Consider the following 16,790-nt stretch of genomic DNA (forward strand, 5'->3'; position numbering starts at 1 on the left):
TTACACGCAATGATATGCCGTGCGTTTTGAAATGAAAGATGACGGTGATAGGAGGGGTGGTGTAAAACTAAGAGGGAAATAATGCAACTTAATAATATTAAAAAGGGGTGCAGTGATGGACATTTGGGAGCCAAGAGGGAGGAGTATCAAGAAAGAAGATGCAAGGAAGGACAAACGCAGGATATGAAGTGCAAGGCGATGGATGGAGTAAAGGATTAGAGAAAAGAAGGGTGGGAAGCAGGTTCGTTTATATATATATATATATATATAAATTTTATTTATGTGTTCGAGACAATAAACTGCTGGCGGGGGACTTGCCCTTTTCTTTTCTTTTCTTTTCTTTTCTCTTCTTTGATCGTGCGTATATACATATTTATGTATTTGGTACTTCGTACCCGTTGTTTTGGCCTGTATTTTACTGGCCGTTGGCTTCCTTGTTTCATTTGACTACCGTCAATCAGTTTATTGCATTACTACTGCGTCTTGACTCTTGCCATCTCTCCCTCACTTTCCCTTTGATGGAAGCTCCAAACTGTTCGGTTTGGCACGGCGCGAAGGCATGAGAGCCTCACGGTACATGTTGAAGATTAAATGTATCCGTGGTGAGACTATGGCGAATGGAGGGAAGGATGCCCTGAGCACAAACTGCAACATTGTTCAACAGCACAAGTGTATTCGTGATATTTATAAGCACATGTGCGCGTGTGTGAGTGTGTGTGTGTGGTGATAGCAGCACTCATAATATGTGCGTTAACTGTTCTCATGCGAAGCCCTTTGTGCTTACTTTTCATCCGTCTTGGTATTACCGTTGCTTCAATGACATGCGGTCCTTGGGGTTGTGTCCCTTGTGCTGTTGTTGTTGTGCTTCCTCCCTTCGTCTTCTTTTGGCTGAATCCAGTCTCACTTATTTATTTCACAACCCTTCTTTACCATTATTACTGTCATTGTTAATCTCCTTTGTCTTCTCTCCGTGTTTTCAGAGCTGCTGTGGGAGCTTTCCTGTGCTGCTATATCCTTAACACTTCACTCTCACTAACCACACCCTTGTCTTCCTCTTTATCATTATTGTCGTCGATTCGCGGTAATTAACGTTTCGTCGTTTTTTTTGTTTTTCTTTCACGCATAGGGACCACAAGGGAAACCACCGAAGGAACCAAATGGGGAAGACAGTGCTTACCTGCCGTAAGGGCAACGGCTCTGTGTACCAGGTGCATGGCCACAAGCGGCTCGGACCCGCGAAGCTGCGCATTCTCGACTACGCCGAGCGTCACGGTTTCATGCGCGGTGTTGTGAAGGCCATCGAACACGAGCCTGGTCGCGGTGCTCCGCTGGCGCGCGTTGAGTTCCGCCACCCGTATAAATACCGCCGCGTGAAGGAATTGATGGTCGCTCCGGAAGGCATGTTCACCGGACAGTCGATGCTCTGTGGTGTTAAGGCACCGCTTGCTATTGGGAATGTCCTGCCACTCGGTCAAATCACGGAGGGTTGCATCGTTTGCAACGTGGAGGCGAAGGTTGGCGACCGCGGTACCCTCGCCCGTGCTTCTGGCGACTATTGCATTATTATTTCGCACAACACTGAAACGGGTCGCACCCGCCTCAAGCTTCCAAGCGGCCAGAAGAAAACGGTTCCCAGCAGCTGCCGTGCCATGATTGGCATCGTCGCCGGTGGTGGCCGTATTGAAAAGCCGGTCCTTAAAGCCGGTAATTCCTTCTACCGCTTCCGTGGCAAACGCAACTGCTGGCCCAAGGTACGTGGTGTGGCTCGTAACCCCGTGGAGCACCCTCACGGTGGTGGTAACCATCAACATATTGGCCACCCCTCCACCGTTTCGCGCCACGCCCCACCCGGACAGAAGGTTGGTTTAATTGCTGCCCGTCGCACGGGTCGGATTCGCGGTAGCAGAGCTGTCAGGGGCGCATGGCATCCTGAAGAGTAAAGGCGGAACATTGCTGCAGGTTGTGGTGTGGTGTGATGTGATGTGATGTGTATATCAGCATATGGCACTGTTGCGAAAGAGGTTGCCGCCATGATTTTGATGTCATGAAATGTCTGCCGCCTGCTTGTTTTTTTTCTTTTCTTTTTTACAAATTTTACTTCTTTCAATTCATTCGTTGTCACTTCATGCCGCTTTCACACACCTTCGACTTGTGTGATGATTCACCGATGTTGGAGCCGGCTGGAGGTCTTGTTTGTTTGGAGTGTGTCATTTGGATGAGGCAAATAAAAAGTAAAACGGTGGCGGCAGGATTAATGCGTGATTGTCATGAGTGTTGTGAAGGCGTGTGCATGTGTTGATAAATGCATTGGACAGGGAGGAAGGCATGAAATGAGGAATAATGAAGAAAGGCAAAGGGGAGGATAGCGCTCACTCGCCACTCCTCTCGGATCCTTCTCTTCGTCTACTGTTTTTTTTCTTTTTTCTTTTTTGCCAATTGCTTTCCCTCCCTGTTCTGCATTTCATTCATTCATCACCATCATCTTGCTTTGTTCCCTAATGTGTGTGTGCGTGTGAGTCTCCGATTCCGGTCTTTATTTTCTTCTTTCCTTGTTATTTTCTGCTTAAAAAAAAAAAAATACAAACAAGTAAACAACTCTTCCGATGGGTGCGTTCAGTCATCTGATGTGAACTGAACCAGAAAGGAATAACGTGTATCACTTCTTCTGTTGTGTTGTTTCTACAGTTAATCTCACTTGTTTCCTTCTTTTTCCCTCTTCTCATTATTTTTATTTTCTCGACTCAGTTAGTTCAGTTGAAGCAGAAGCAGTCCCTTTTCACTTCTGTTTTCTGTTTTCTGTTTTTTTTTTAAATTTTATCTGGCGTTGCCATCATCATCATCTTCATCCTCCTCCTCCTTGTCGTCGTCACTGTATTGTTACTGTCATTATTGTTATTATTTTTCTCTCCTTGCACCCCCAGTCCTTTTTTATTTCACGGAAGCCGGTTTCCCCTTCATTGTTATTATTATTATTATTATTACCGGTGTGTTATTGTCTTCAGTTACCGTTATTGTATTCTTATATTTTTATTATTGTTATTATTATTATTATTATCATCATCATCATCGTTCGTATCGGACGGGTCGGTCTGCATTCATTTCAATATTATTTGTGCAGCGGTTGTGGTGCGCTGAAAGTGACGAACACAACAGCAACAGAAGGAAGTTCACCACCAATACAAAAAAAGAGAAAAAAAAGAAAGAAAAAAAGAGTGAGAGTAAGTTAGTAAGTGAGAAGTGAAAAAAAAAAAGAGGGGAAAAAAGAAAGAAAGGAATAAGAACAACAACAACACGAACAAACAAGAAAAGGAGGGGAAGGTGAAAGGACTTCAAGTGCAAGGAGAAGAAAGAAAAAAAAAGGAAAAGAAAAGGGAAAAGTAAGAGCAACATCAAAGGAAGCGTGGTTAATATCAAAAGGAAAATATTTTAATTAAATAACGGGGCACATATCATTTTCGACTCACCATATTGAAAAAGAAACAGGTGGTAAAGGACGAAGGAGGAAAAAAAAAAACAGGAGAAATTAAAGAAAAAAAAGATAATTTAAATATATACAAACAAACACAGCTACGGAAAGGGAAAATAGGAGTGAGAAAGAGGGTGTAATTTCTTCCTTTTATATTCACGCTTCTGTACCATTTATTCAGCGGTGACGATAAGGCCTGTTCTACGTGAAGAGGGTGAAACGACAATAATCAACACCAACAAAATAAAAGGTAGACAAACAGTGAAGAACAGAACGGGATTAAGCGGACGAGTTTCCATATTATTTCCGATATTATTGAGTGTGTGGGTGTGTACATATATTGTATTAAGAGTTGTAGCTTTTTGCTGGGACGAATAAAAGTTGCGTATATTCAACGACGACAACAGCAACACTAACAAGTGAAGTCAAGTCAATTAGAAGGAGCCCACTATTCACACGGTTCCTGGAGAAGAAACAGGAAAAGGATATATATATATATATATTCTTAAGAAGGGACGGGGGTGGGAAATAAAGGAGTTAAGAATTTGTACCAGTGACAGAGTAAAGGTGACAACACCGGTGCTTTATTAAGCAGCATATATTGGGGGAGGTAGGCGTGTGTGTGTCTGTGTTGGGGTGAAAACAAGGAAGCGGAAGTCTTTCAACACGAGTGAAAGGAAAAACAAGATTAGAAATAAAGAAAAGAAAAAAGAAGAAAAAATAAAAGTAAGAATTGAAGCAGAGGAAGAAAAGGAATCATCACACATAAACACACACACACACACACAAAAGTGTATATTTATTTATATATTTAGGTCGCCACGGTGCAATTAAATGCCGGGGTTGTTAAAGTGGAAGAAGCGTTGTAGTCCCGTCGCGATGCGCCCAAGTAGGGGTTTGGTACCGTCTCCACGGAAGTCGCCCTCAAAACAGCGTTCCAGTGCGCACAGCGCAGCCGCGGGTGAGGAATGTTATGAACTGCAGGCGGTTCCATCTGTCATTCCGGCACTCCAAGCGATTAGTGCCGTGCGCCGCGCGGGAGCTCTGATGGCTCGTGTAATGAGTCCAACAGCGGATCGAATAGAAGGAGAGTTGTGGTATATTGCAGGGGAATACGGGCCGGGAAAGGGAAATGCCGCTGCGCCCCAGTGGGTGACGTGCGATAGGCATCGGTTGGTGGTTTGGAGTAGCTGGTGTGGACAGGGCCGTATAATAGACACCGTTTCTTTCGATCGTCTTAGACTTATTCTCAACTTCTCTCATGCGCATACGCATAAGGTGTGCCAACGGCAGGCACCCGTCACAAGATATTCGGCGGCGAAGAACTTCTCCCTCCCCTCAGCTCGCGGGAGCAGAAGCCCTCCACAAACGTTTAGAAGGGGAACAACCACCTTTGCTAGGAAAAAAAAGCTCGGTGCGATCGCAACAGGCAGGATTCGCGCATATGGTGGTACGTCGATGCCCCGTTACTATTACTTTGGCGTGGAGTTTACTTGCCTTTACCGCACAGAGGACGGTAGAAATCACCGGCGGCGGCGGGTCATGATGTTTGCAACGGATGTTCAGCATGACCTCATCACGTGGCTGCAGTTCTTATCAGATGTAGAAGTTAAAAAGGTTCGAGAAACCGTATGCGGAGGGGGTTCTCAGGGAACGAAGCGCGCGCGGAAGTCTAAGCAGTGTATGAGTCCGAACGTTAGTTACTTTCTCAATGAAAGTGATTGCACTGCCGTAGACACTAGTAATGAGACGTCATTGGCTTCGTCATCTCCACTAGACATTGACACCACGATGGATCCCGCGGTAGCGCCGTCGAGGGCGTCCGATCGTGAGGTTGAGGCGCCCGGCCAATCAATATTTTCCCTTTTTTCTAGCACGGTAACCGATCCCACAAAGAGTCCATCACCACAGCCCATAGAAAAGGAGCAATCCGAGGAAGTCATAAGTAACGGGTCGCTTCTCGACATATCCCTTCACAACAACGAGTCACCACAACTGGCAGCTAGGCCTCACACACCAAAAAAAAAGAAAGCATCACTAAAAAAAGTAAAGAAGAAAACATACGAGGAGCTTAGGAATGAGCGAATGATGAGGGAAAATACCGAGCTCAAAAAAAAGAATGAAGAGTTAAAAAAGGAAATTAAAGTGGCAACAGATAAAATAACAGAACTGCAACGAAATCATCAAGCATCAGAGAGAACGAATAGATACGCGGAAGAAGAATGCGAGCACCTCAGAGACAGTTTGCTTAAAGTAGAAAAACAAAAAGCCAACCTAGCAAAAAAACTAAGTGAATCAACAGGAAACGAATTTCAACTACAAAAGCAGGCTGTCGAACTTCATGCAACGTTAGAAGAACAGGCTGCTTGCATCCGTGCGCTGAGTGAGCAAATTGCTGCCGCCGACGCCTACTTGCGAGACGCGGAGGGCGAGTGTGGTTCACTGGCTGGGTTGCTTGGTCTCTCCACAGCAGAAGATGGTGGCGACCTCGGGACTGGTAGTGGTGGTTTGTCATTGTCGAATGGCGCGCTACGCATAGCGGAGAGACTGCGGTTGGCGTGCAGTGCGGTACACGACCTGGAGCAAGAACTGAAGGCCAGTAGGGAGCGTGAGCGTGCCTCTATAGAGGAATGTGATCGATTACGTAATGAACTACAGAAGCTGGAGTCGCAGCGTTCTGATCTGGAGGAGAGTCTGAATGCAGCCGAGGCGTTGGAGTGTGCGTTACGGCGCCAGCTACACGAGTCCCTAGAGGAGGTACGCAGTGCTGAGAATGCATTGAGTGCTGCGGAGCAGGCGTTGCGTTGCATACCGAGTGGGATGGATCAGTACGCACGGGATGCCGATGGCGGTTCTGTTTCTAATGATGATAGCCGTGAACTGCCGACACTTGCGCTGCCAGCGCGCATTGAGGGCGTGACCCGTCAGGCATGCGAATTCCGCGATGAGATGTACAAACGACACCAGGAGCTGTTGGACTTGGTTGCTAGAGGCGTGTGCAACGAGGATGCTCTTGCCCGTGTGCGTGAGCTGCGTTGTGCGAAGGAGGCTGTGGAGACGGAGCTGCAGGATACGCTAAGGGAAGCTGAGAAGCGGCTGTGTGTGGTGACCGCGTGTGAGGGTGTGCTTGGCGAGACTTTGTGCAGTGACGTTGTTGAGCAGCGCCAGGCAGAGCTGCTGTGCGCCCTGCGTGCAGACGTTGCAGAGGCTTGCGGTGTTTCGGGTAGTCATGTGATTGATGCTACGATAGCTGATGATGGTTCGAATGTGACTTTTCGTGTGGCTCACCCATACTGTGTCCCCGCAGCGGCTGTGCTGGCAAGGGTAGATTCATGCGCTTTCGACCGCGTACGGCGCGTCAACAAGTGGTCTTGTGGTGACTCTGAGGCGGTGTCCTTTGCCGAAGAAGATGAGGCGGAGCGTGAGTTTGTTGCAGTTGGGACCCCCGCTGGGGAGGCATTTTTGGCTCGGATAACCGAGTTGAGTGGGCGTTTCGCCTCTGTGAACGGTGAGCTGCGTGCAGCAGAGGACGCGCTTGCGGAGCGACCCGCTGTTGTGGTGTGTGGGTTGGAGCAGCGCGTTTCGGAGACTAATGCCACTGTGGAGGAACAGGCTGCTTGCATCCGTGCGCTGAGTGAGCAAATTGCTGCCGCCGACGCCTACTTGCGAGACGCGGAGGGCGAGTGTGGTTCACTGGCTGGGTTGCTTGGTCTCTCCCCAGCAGAAGATGGTGGCGACCTCGGGACTGGTAGTGGTGGTTTGTCATTGTCGAATGGCGCGCTACGCATAGCGGAGAGACTGCGGTTGGCGTGCAGTGCGGTACACGACCTGGAGCAAGAACTGAAGGCCAGTAGGGAGCGTGAGCGTGCCTCTATAGAGGAATGTGATCGATTACGTAATGAACTACAGAAGCTGGAGTCGCAGCGTTCTGATCTGGAGGAGAGTCTGAATGCAGCCGAGGCGTTGGAGTGTGCGTTACGGCGCCAGCTACACGAGTCCCTAGAGGAGGTACGCAGTGCTGAGAATGCATTGAGTGCTGCGGAGCAGGCGTTGCGTTGCATACCGAGTGGGATGGATCAGTACGCACGGGATGCCGATGGCGGTTCTGTTTCTAATGATGATAGCCGTGAACTGCCGACACTTGCGCTGCCAGCGCGCATTGAGGGCGTGACCCGTCAGGCATGCGAATTCCGCGATGAGATGTACAAACGACACCAGGAGCTGTTGGACTTGGTTGCTAGAGGCGTGTGCAACGAGGATGCTCTTGCCCGTGTGCGTGAGCTGCGTTGTGCGAAGGAGGCTGTGGAGACGGAGCTGCAGGATACGCTAAGGGAAGCTGAGAAGCGGCTGTGTGTGGTGACCGCGTGTGAGGGTGTGCTTGGCGAGACTTTGTGCAGTGACGTTGTTGAGCAGCGCCAGGCAGAGCTGCTGTGCGCCCTGCGTGCAGACGTTGCAGAGGCTTGCGGTGTTTCGGGTAGTCATGTGATTGATGCTACGATAGCTGATGATGGTTCGAATGTGACTTTTCGTGTGGCTCACCCATACTGTGTCCCCGCAGCGGCTGTGCTGGCAAGGGTAGATTCATGCGCTTTCGACCGCGTACGGCGCGTCAACAAGTGGTCTTGTGGTGACTCTGAGGCGGTGTCCTTTGCCGAAGAAGATGAGGCGGAGCGTGAGTTTGTTGCAGTTGGGACCCCCGCTGGGGAGGCATTTTTGGCTCGGATAACCGAGTTGAGTGGGCGTTTCGCCTCTGTGAACGGTGAGCTGCGTGCAGCAGAGGACGCGCTTGCGGAGCGACCCGCTGTTGTGGTGTGTGGGTTGGAGCAGCGCGTTTCGGAGACTAATGCCACTGTGGAGGAACAGGCTGCTTGCATCCGTGCGCTGAGTGAGCAAATTGCTGCCGCCGACGCCTACTTGCGAGACGCGGAGGGCGAGTGTGGTTCACTTGCTGGGTTGCTTGGTCTCTCCCCAGCAGAAGATGGTGGCGACCTCGGGACTGGTAGTGGTGGTTTGTCATTGTCGAATGGCGCGCTACGCATAGCGGAGAGACTGCGGTTGGCGTGCAGTGCGGTACACGACCTGGAGCAAGAACTGAAGGCCAGTAGGGAGCGTGAGCGTGCCTCTATAGAGGAATGTGATCGATTACGTAATGAACTACAGAAGCTGGAGTCGCAGCGTTCTGATCTGGAGGAGAGTCTGAATGCAGCCGAGATACCGGAACAGATTTTGAGGGGTCATGTTGATTCTTTTTTGTGTCGTGTTTTTACGTCGTTGAAGTGTTTGCGTGATGTTGTTGCTGGTTTTGCTGTGTTTATGTGTTCTGATGTTGATGTTGATGGGAGCCCGTTTCTTTCTTTGGGTCAGGAGGGAACATTGGAGAAGAATATTGATTTGTCGCTGTATCGTTTAGAATTACTTGTTCCAACTATTGATGTTTTATGTCGTGGGCTTGTTGGGTTGTGTCGTTTTTATGAGGCTGATCGTTTGTCACTGATGAATGGATTGACTGGTCTTGGGGTAGAGCCGGGTGGTCTGGTGTTGAATTCGGTTATTCCTTGCGCTGATGCTCGATGTTCTTTGAGTGGCACTCTTGTCGATATTGTTTCTGCTGCTGGCGATATATCCGTTGTAGGTGATTTCGGAGGTAATGATAACTCTGTTGCAGAAGGTGGAACTAAATCGTTGTTGCAGGCGGTCGGGGTTTGGCAGACTTCCGTTGAGGAGTTTTCTGCTGAGGAGCAGTGTTCTTATTCAAAAGTTGTTGCGGGTATTGTTGGAGGTTTTCGAGATGAGGGGATAGCTGCCCGTCGCGCCCTGGTTAATGTGCGTAAGGCGCTTGAAGGTAAGGTGCCTTGTAGGGATGATGTTATCGATGGTAATGTTGTTGCCTCTCAAGGAAGTGATTTGGAGACCAGTGAAGGAAGGGAGGTTGTACGCCTGATTGCAGAGCAGAGGAAGTCGGTTTTATTTGCTTTGACCTCTTTGTTGTCATCGGTGTCGGCCGACGGAGTTGAAAGGGCTATGAGATTAAGTAAGAATGTTCCCTTCAGTGATTTAGTGTTGTTGTTGCGCCACGAGTGCGTAAACGTTTCCAAAGCGTTTATGTCACTTAATGCAATTGTCCAGGAGGGTAGCAACATTGCAATTGTTACCTCTGGGGAATGTGGTGAGAGTAGCCAGCCGGGGTCGTCAGTGACCGGGTTTACTGAGGTGAAAGGTGATAACGTGGTGCCATCGAAGACGTCTGCCGCCATTGAAAACGTCTCGTCACCAGACCTCGCCCCTTCACAGTCAGCCGGGGGAGAGGGCGGAAAACTTCACACGGGAAAGGGACCCGCTTCCGCATCTGATTCTGCTATGGATTCTACCGTTGCTTCCGCCGGGATATGTGCGGTTGATGGGACGCCGTCGCACTCAACCTCACTGTCTCGGTGCCCTAGTGTCGCTGCTGAAGACACGGATGAGAGGGCCGACTTGCTGTTTTCCATTAGAGACTTCGTTGAGGCCGAAGAAGCTTCTGGGAAGCCGCTCGCAATCGTTCAACAGGTGCGTGAGCACATTCATGCCCGTACCGAGGAGCTTCAACAGCTTCGTACTGCTGCAGTAAAGAGTGTGGAGACGCTCAGTGGTGATCCACTTCCAGCCGGTGCTAAGCCTTATGATGTAGCCGGCGCACTACTAGCAGCTGTGAAGACAACGAGCGACTCTATTGGTGGCGTCCACGCATTGCTGTCCGGTGTCACTTTGGAGGAAGCTCCAGCCCAAGCGACACGTTCACTTAAGCCGAAGGCGAAACCTCAACCGGTAGGTCGTTGCAACTCCTCGATAGTGCTTTCGCTAAAGCGTGCCGTCTTGCTGAATCCTCGCCTTGCGCAGGCCGGTGGGAGGAGGTCCCGTGAAAGCGTGCAAATGGGATTAAGCACGGCTTCTCGCTCTGCTGGAAACCGCAGTTCGGTGTCGGGAAATTCAAGTTCAGGAGGGGGAGGCGCATCCGTCGGCCCGCAGAAGCTACATGAACTCATCAAAGCTATCGAGAGCAAGCTAAAGATTGTCCAACATACAAGGGACACATGCAGTGTTTGTCTGTATCTTTTGGGCGACAAAGAGGGAGGGAACGTCCCTGCTGAGGAACTGCCGACTCGCCTCTTGCTGCAAGCACAGGACTTATTCTCCGGACTGACACAAATACAGAACTTGGATTTAGGTGACGAAGACGATGAGCCCAACGCCGATGACAAGTCAAGCGAGGGGAATTCTTTGGTTGGCAAGCCGTCTTGGATAACCTCAAGGCTGCTGAAAGTTGCTAAGGTCTTTAGGTCGCTTCAGTATATCAACGAGTCTATGAAACAAAGGGAGGCTGTCGCTGAAAAGCAGAGAAGCTTCTTGCTACTGGATGTAAATGAATTACGGAACACCCATGCGGAAGAAAAGCGGCGGCTTCAAGATATGCTGGAGGGTGCGAAGGTGCAGCTGCGGGAGCGCGACCTTAATATCAAAGACATGCAGCAGCAGAATGCTATTTTGCGGGCGGATTACGACAAAGCCTGCGCGGAAAGTAAGCATATGACTCTAGAGTTGAATGAAATGCGCGGGACGCTGGATGATCTTCAGCATTGGTTGGAGGGCGTAGAAACGGCCGCTGGGGTTGTGCGCAGGTCATCAGCTGCTGTCTGGGGCCAGATTTGTAGCGTTGAGCAGAAGTTGACAGAAAGATTATCCACATTTATTCCTACAGATCACGGGCACTATAGGCGAACGAGTAAAACTAACGTAGAAGAGAAAATGGAGGTGTCGCTAACCGCAAGAGAAACCGGGGGGGAAGTGGAGTTGGTACCTGTTTCGGGTGGAAAGCTAGTGGTACAGCTGGTTGAGGATAGCGCTAGCTGCTTGAGACAATGTGAGGAGTCTCTTCAACTGTTGGAGCGTCCTCTTATTCTCGTGCCTGCCTTGAGTGAATGGATAAAGCAACAATACTTGTCTCTAAAAGACAATGTATCACACGCTGAGGAGGAGGTTCGCTCAATCCTGCGCAGTTGCTACCGGAGTGCGGCCGATCTGCTATATGATAAACTCCGTGCCGTGCAGCGTCACAGGGAAGCGGAGCTTGAACTTGATGCGTCCCATGCACGCTGGCAAGGGCGGTTGCGGGATATTGAGGCAGCTCACAAGGAACACACTGCTGTACTGAACCGCCGGCTGGCAACAATGTGGGACTTGACTACTCAACAAGATGTGCTGCGCGCCGAGACGGCCAGATGGCAGGCCTGTGCGGAGGCGGCGGCAGAGGAAACGGAGCGCTTGCGAGTGTTGCTTCGTGCCGCTGAGTCCAGAGAGGTGCCCCAGCCTACTGAGGTTGTTAAAATAATAGAAGTTGAGCCACCTAGAGCACCAAAGCCATCTACAAGGGAGGTTTCTATTATGACAGATTTACTCATTGTTGAGGAGCCTGCTGTACCCGATTACGATGAGGCAACTGATGTGTTGAAGATACGGGCAGAGCTTTCAGATGCTTTGGAATATGCCAAGCATCAGGCGGATGACGCTGCGCGCTGTCGCTCTTTGATGCAGGAGCAACTCCACTTGTTGGATGGTGGTCAGGGGGCGGTTGTGGATCCGTCACTTTCGCTGGGAAAGTTGATTGAAACACATAAGAAGCGCCTCCTGATGCACGTGGATGAGCGTAGGAAACTTCTTGAAGCTTGGCAGACTGCACAGCACAACATTTCCCGGCTAAAACAGGAAATCGATGAAAGGGAGCGACAACGCAAGAAGGAAACACGAGAACTGGAGACACAAATTAAGGAACTACGGGTGAGAGTGCAGCGAAAGCTCGAAATGGATATGATCACGGAGCGGCAAATTGCGGAAGCAGAGCGATCGATTGACCGGGAGTTCGAGGAGTTGTGCCGCCGAGCCTTAAGCGGCCTGTCTGTAGCTGCGCATTTGCAACAGTTGCGCAGTTCTCTGATGGCGCGGATACGCATGCAAATGGAGGCACAGCGTCCCAGACACTGAGGCGATAGTAGTCGTGACGGCACTGTACGGTATTATCCGCAGAGTCATGGACGAATCTGCTGGTTTTGTTCTATGGACTTTCTGTGTCCGTCCATTAACTGCCACGATTTCGATTGAACTTCACGTCGCTATGTAAAAAAAAAGCCTTTATGTAGCCTGTGAAACAGGGGCGGGGGAGGGGACAGAGCCGTTCCGTACTGTAAACAGAGGAAAATATGCAACACACTGTTTCTTTTAGATATTCGTTCAATTTACTTTTATATGTTCTTTCCGAGCGGTCGCGACCCTCCGTCCCTGAGTCGAAAGCGAATCAACAACAGGGCTATTCTACTCTCTTTTTCTCCATGCCATGCCAACGACTATGTAATATTCGTCTTATTTACTGCATAGCATTGTGTGGCAGAGCCCGTCAGTCCCACATTTTTTTCCACTCGTTCTCTGCTTAATTGTTCACTGCTATGGCGCAATTGACTACTTCCCCCCTCTGTATTTTCATTCTGTTTCAACATATGTTTTGTCCACGCGTTGCCACGCCACTAAAAAGGGAGGAAGAAGGTAAAAGAGAAGGAGGAGAGCGGGCGCGAAGCAAGGTAAAAAGGGAAATAATCGGAAAGGAGAAAAGGGCCAACTAAGTTAAAAAGATGTGCGGAAAGGACAGCGGTGTCGAGGAGCGGAAGCTTCAGCATCCGCACCGTGTACAGCAGTTCACCGCAGGGGTTGCGCTTTCTGATATTGCAACCGCAGGTGTAGTAGGTTTCACTGCCGCCATTCCTATTTCCATTGTGGACTACAGTATCATGGCTCGCGTTGCCGGCGTGACGAACAGCAGTGGACGTGTGTTATGGGAGGGCATGAGAACACTGTTCCTGCGTCCACACCGCTTTTTCATTCCGTGTGCAGAGAACAAATGCGCTCCAGTGTTTGGTGCGTGTTTTACGGTATACAGCCTTACATTCTGCACTTCTAACCTTACGAAGAGCTATTGTGAAGCAAAAGGTTACACACCTGAGCGGTCCAATTTAATCACGGGTTTAGCCGGCGGCGCCACCAACACACTCATGACCATGTGGAAAGATAGCCTTATCCTTCGCATCCTGCCCCCAGTAGGGGGTGCATCTGCGGGTTCAGGGCGGCCTAAACCAGTGCCGTGGTTGACACGTGGCCTTTTTGTTGGCCGTGATGTCTTCACATGTTTAGCCGCTTTCACCATCACACCCATGGTGGCAACGTGGTTGACAAATTACTTCTGGAATGCCAAAGAAAATGCCAAACTCACTCAGCCGCGGCCGCTGGAGGGGAAGACGCATATTCCGCTTGCGACCGTCGACCTCGCGCAGCTCATAACGCCCACAGCACTGCAGACAGTTACAACATTTATGCACATTTTTGCCATTCGTTACCGCCAGACGTATCCCAACTTCACATTTGGTGATCTTTCAACGAGCTTGCGGGAAACGTACCTCTCTTCGTTGATTCTGCGCATTGTGCGTATTCTTCCGGCGTTTGGTGTTGGCGGCATTCTCAACCGCGAACTTCGTTCTGATCTTCAGGACCGTGTGGAAGGTCCGGCATACCACTAAAGTTTCATCCCTGTTTCGTTTCTTTCTTGGTCGTCTTTTTTTTTCTGGTATTTTACGTTGTTTCCGTTTTCCCACTTTGTGCTCTTTTTCTTCTTTTCCCCCCTTTTTTGACTTTTTGTTTGTTTGTTTCCTCTCCTGTAGTCGGTCCTCCCTTTTCCCTTTACGTAGGTCTCAATTTGGCTACATTTACGCGGGACAACTTTTGGGTTAGTTGGTTAGTGCTACACGCATTTGGTCGGGAGCAATTTCTTTTCTCATCCCTCCCGTTTCTTCTCATCGCACATTCGAGATCTTCCCTTTCTTGTTTTCAATTATCGTTTCTCTCTCTTCTATTCACTTTGTGTTTGCGTTTGTGCATGTGCTTGTATGTCTTCTCAAAAACACGTAAACAAATAAGTAAATATATATAAACGATATGTATGCAGCTTGGTATTTTTGTTTTATCGCACGTTATATGCTCCTCATTACATGTCAAACACAGAGGCCTTCATCCGTAGGAATACAGACCCCGCTTGCATGCGCTTTTTTTATTTATTCGTTTCTTCCCTTCTTTCATTTTTACCTCATTTTTGCTTCTTTTATTTTTATTTTGTTTACATCTGCATGCCTGACTCAACTCAACTCGGCTCAGGCTCCTCTCGAATGTTACACTTTTTAATTACAATTTGTAGCCTTAAAAGTTGCGAATAACATGCGGGAGTCGTCTTTCCTTCCCTTCCTGCATCTGTATGGGGGAATGAATAACTAAGAGTTTTTTCGTTTTTGAAAAGAGGTGAATAAAATAAATGGGTGAGTGAAGAGGACACGACAAGGAGAAATAAAAAGAGAAGGGGGAGGAACGAACGAATGAACGAACGAAAAGGAAAGGAAAGGAGGGTGAGTGAGTTAACAATTTGTGGGGAAACGTGAAAAATTTGCCATAGATTACTGTTATGACTGTTTAATTATTCGTTTGGTGATGGATGATCTTGTGATTGTATAAATATACATTAATATGTATATTTAAGTAGGTAAACAAATGAATAAATAGGTATGTATGTGTGTGTGTGTGTCTTCTGACATAAGTGGTGGCTGTGGGAGTCACCATTAGAGAAATCGCATTCGATTTCAAAGGGGGCGGTATTTAAGAAAAGAAAAGGGGAAGAGGGTGGTAGAAGTATAGTGAAGTAAAAGAAAGAAACAAAAGCAACAGCATCGGGTAACAAATAAGAGCAGTAAGGACAAAATGTCGCATTCGCGAGTAAACAAATAGGAATGATTGAGTAAGTGAATATGTTCTTGTTTTCCTGTTTTGCATGGATGCATGGTGGGCGGCAGGACGGGGGAGGGAAAATTTTTTTGTTTTCGTTTCCCTTCTTTTCTCCATCACATTTCCCCCTACTCGAATTATTGTTATCATTATTATTGTTATTATGTTGTCATTCATCACTTATTTTGTGGTGACGCATATGCGTGTGCGGCCATGTGGTAGTTGTTTTTTTTTTTTTTACTGTTGTATGACGATCAGTTCTCTTTCTTCTATATTTTGAAACTGTGACATTGAGACAACAATACACACACACACACACACACACACACACACACACACACACACAACACACACACACACACAACACACACACACACACACACACACACACACAACACACACACACACACACACACACACACACACACACACACACACACACACACACACACACACACACACACACCTATATATATATATATATATATGTACGTTCTTTTACTCTCTCTCTCTCTTTTCGTCCTCCCGATATGTTTACGTTTTGTCTCTTTATGTCGTGTTTGCCACACTTTCGCCGTTTCGTAAATCGTTGCAATATATTTGGGGTATTGTTACTGTAGTTTTAATGTGATGTAATAAAATATGATATATTTGTATATGCATATATATGTATGTATATATGTGTGTGTGTCGATATTTTGATTATTGTTAGCTGGCAGCCGTCTAATCGTGGGAATGAGTGAATGAGTGTGTGATGCTATATTGGACATATCTTTGTAATAAAGATGATTAAAGCAAAAAAGTACGAGGACGTTATTGGCGTGTGGTTATTAAAGCGTTTCAGGAACAAGGAGAGAGTACACGCACAAAAAAAAAAGACAATAATAATACTTAGTTAGGGCTTTTAACCGAGTGACGTTGAAGGGTGGAGGGGAATGAATGGGATGATGCGGAGCCGTCACATTTTATGCCGTAATTTGGTCTTGGCAACAACATTGCATCCCAACCTTTTCTTTTCTTTCCCCTTCATCTTATCTCATTTCATTTCATTTTATTTTATTTTGTTGTTTTCCAACCCCTCCCCTTTGGGATTTCATATGTATGAATAAAAATTTTTGTGCTTGTGTGCGTTTGCATGTGTTTTCGTTGAGGTATTGTATTGTGGTATGTCTTTCCTTGATTTTATGCGCATGAAATTTTTGTTGTTTTTCTTGATGTTGATCAATAAATGGTGAGACACGGAGAGATGAAGTGTAGTCGCGAATGACTTCGGCATGTTACGTTCTAGGATTTACTTCTTTTTCTCACTTTCATTTCTTCACAGGTGACTGCTCTCGGGCATCGTTTTTGTTGCTGCTGAACAGCGAACTTCTTTTTTTTTTTTCTGATTCGGGTGGTTTCGAGGGTAGGGAAGTGCGTTGTGCAGGTCGGCGACGGTGTGGCTGAGGCGCTCAAGACAAAACGGAAAAAAAAAATGATA

General features: G+C 47.9%; 6 protein-coding genes across 6 annotated transcripts; 4 read left to right on the top strand and 2 right to left on the bottom strand.

The window, feature by feature from the left end:
* Positions 1–158: 158 nt before the first annotated feature.
* Positions 159–563, top strand: TbgDal_V1530 (hypothetical protein, unlikely; the record flags this gene model as incomplete). Its single annotated transcript, XM_011775000.1, has 1 exon — positions 159–563. The coding sequence occupies one exon, from the start codon at positions 159–161 to the stop codon at positions 561–563; it is 405 nt and encodes a 134-aa protein (XP_011773302.1).
* A 594-nt stretch (positions 564–1,157) lies between these two features.
* TbgDal_V1540 (60S ribosomal protein L2, putative) lies at positions 1,158–1,940 on the top strand (the record flags this gene model as incomplete). Its single annotated transcript, XM_011775001.1, has 1 exon — positions 1,158–1,940. The coding sequence occupies one exon, from the start codon at positions 1,158–1,160 to the stop codon at positions 1,938–1,940; it is 783 nt and encodes a 260-aa protein (XP_011773303.1).
* Positions 1,941–3,063: 1,123 nt separating this feature from the next.
* Positions 3,064–3,390, bottom strand: TbgDal_V1550 (hypothetical protein, unlikely; the record flags this gene model as incomplete). The annotated part of the gene is made up of 1 exon (XM_011775002.1): positions 3,064–3,390. One exon carries the CDS (start codon positions 3,388–3,390, stop codon positions 3,064–3,066), a length of 327 nt encoding a protein of 108 aa, XP_011773304.1.
* Positions 3,391–4,345: 955 nt separating this feature from the next.
* On the top strand, positions 4,346–12,481 carry TbgDal_V1560 (hypothetical protein, conserved; the record flags this gene model as incomplete). The annotated part of the gene is made up of 1 exon (XM_011775003.1): positions 4,346–12,481. The coding sequence occupies one exon, from the start codon at positions 4,346–4,348 to the stop codon at positions 12,479–12,481; it is 8,136 nt and encodes a 2,711-aa protein (XP_011773305.1).
* A 641-nt stretch (positions 12,482–13,122) lies between these two features.
* TbgDal_V1570 (hypothetical protein, conserved) lies at positions 13,123–14,061 on the top strand (the record flags this gene model as incomplete). Its single annotated transcript, XM_011775004.1, has 1 exon — positions 13,123–14,061. One exon carries the CDS (start codon positions 13,123–13,125, stop codon positions 14,059–14,061), a length of 939 nt encoding a protein of 312 aa, XP_011773306.1.
* Positions 14,062–15,184: 1,123 nt separating this feature from the next.
* On the bottom strand, positions 15,185–15,487 carry TbgDal_V1580 (hypothetical protein, unlikely; the record flags this gene model as incomplete). Its single annotated transcript, XM_011775005.1, has 1 exon — positions 15,185–15,487. The coding sequence occupies one exon, from the start codon at positions 15,485–15,487 to the stop codon at positions 15,185–15,187; it is 303 nt and encodes a 100-aa protein (XP_011773307.1).
* Positions 15,488–16,790: the final 1,303 nt, after the last annotated feature.

This window comes from Trypanosoma brucei, chromosome 5, assembly GCF_000210295.1.
Source record: "Trypanosoma brucei gambiense DAL972 chromosome 5, complete sequence".
NCBI lineage: Eukaryota > Euglenozoa > Kinetoplastea > Trypanosomatida > Trypanosomatidae > Trypanosoma > Trypanosoma brucei.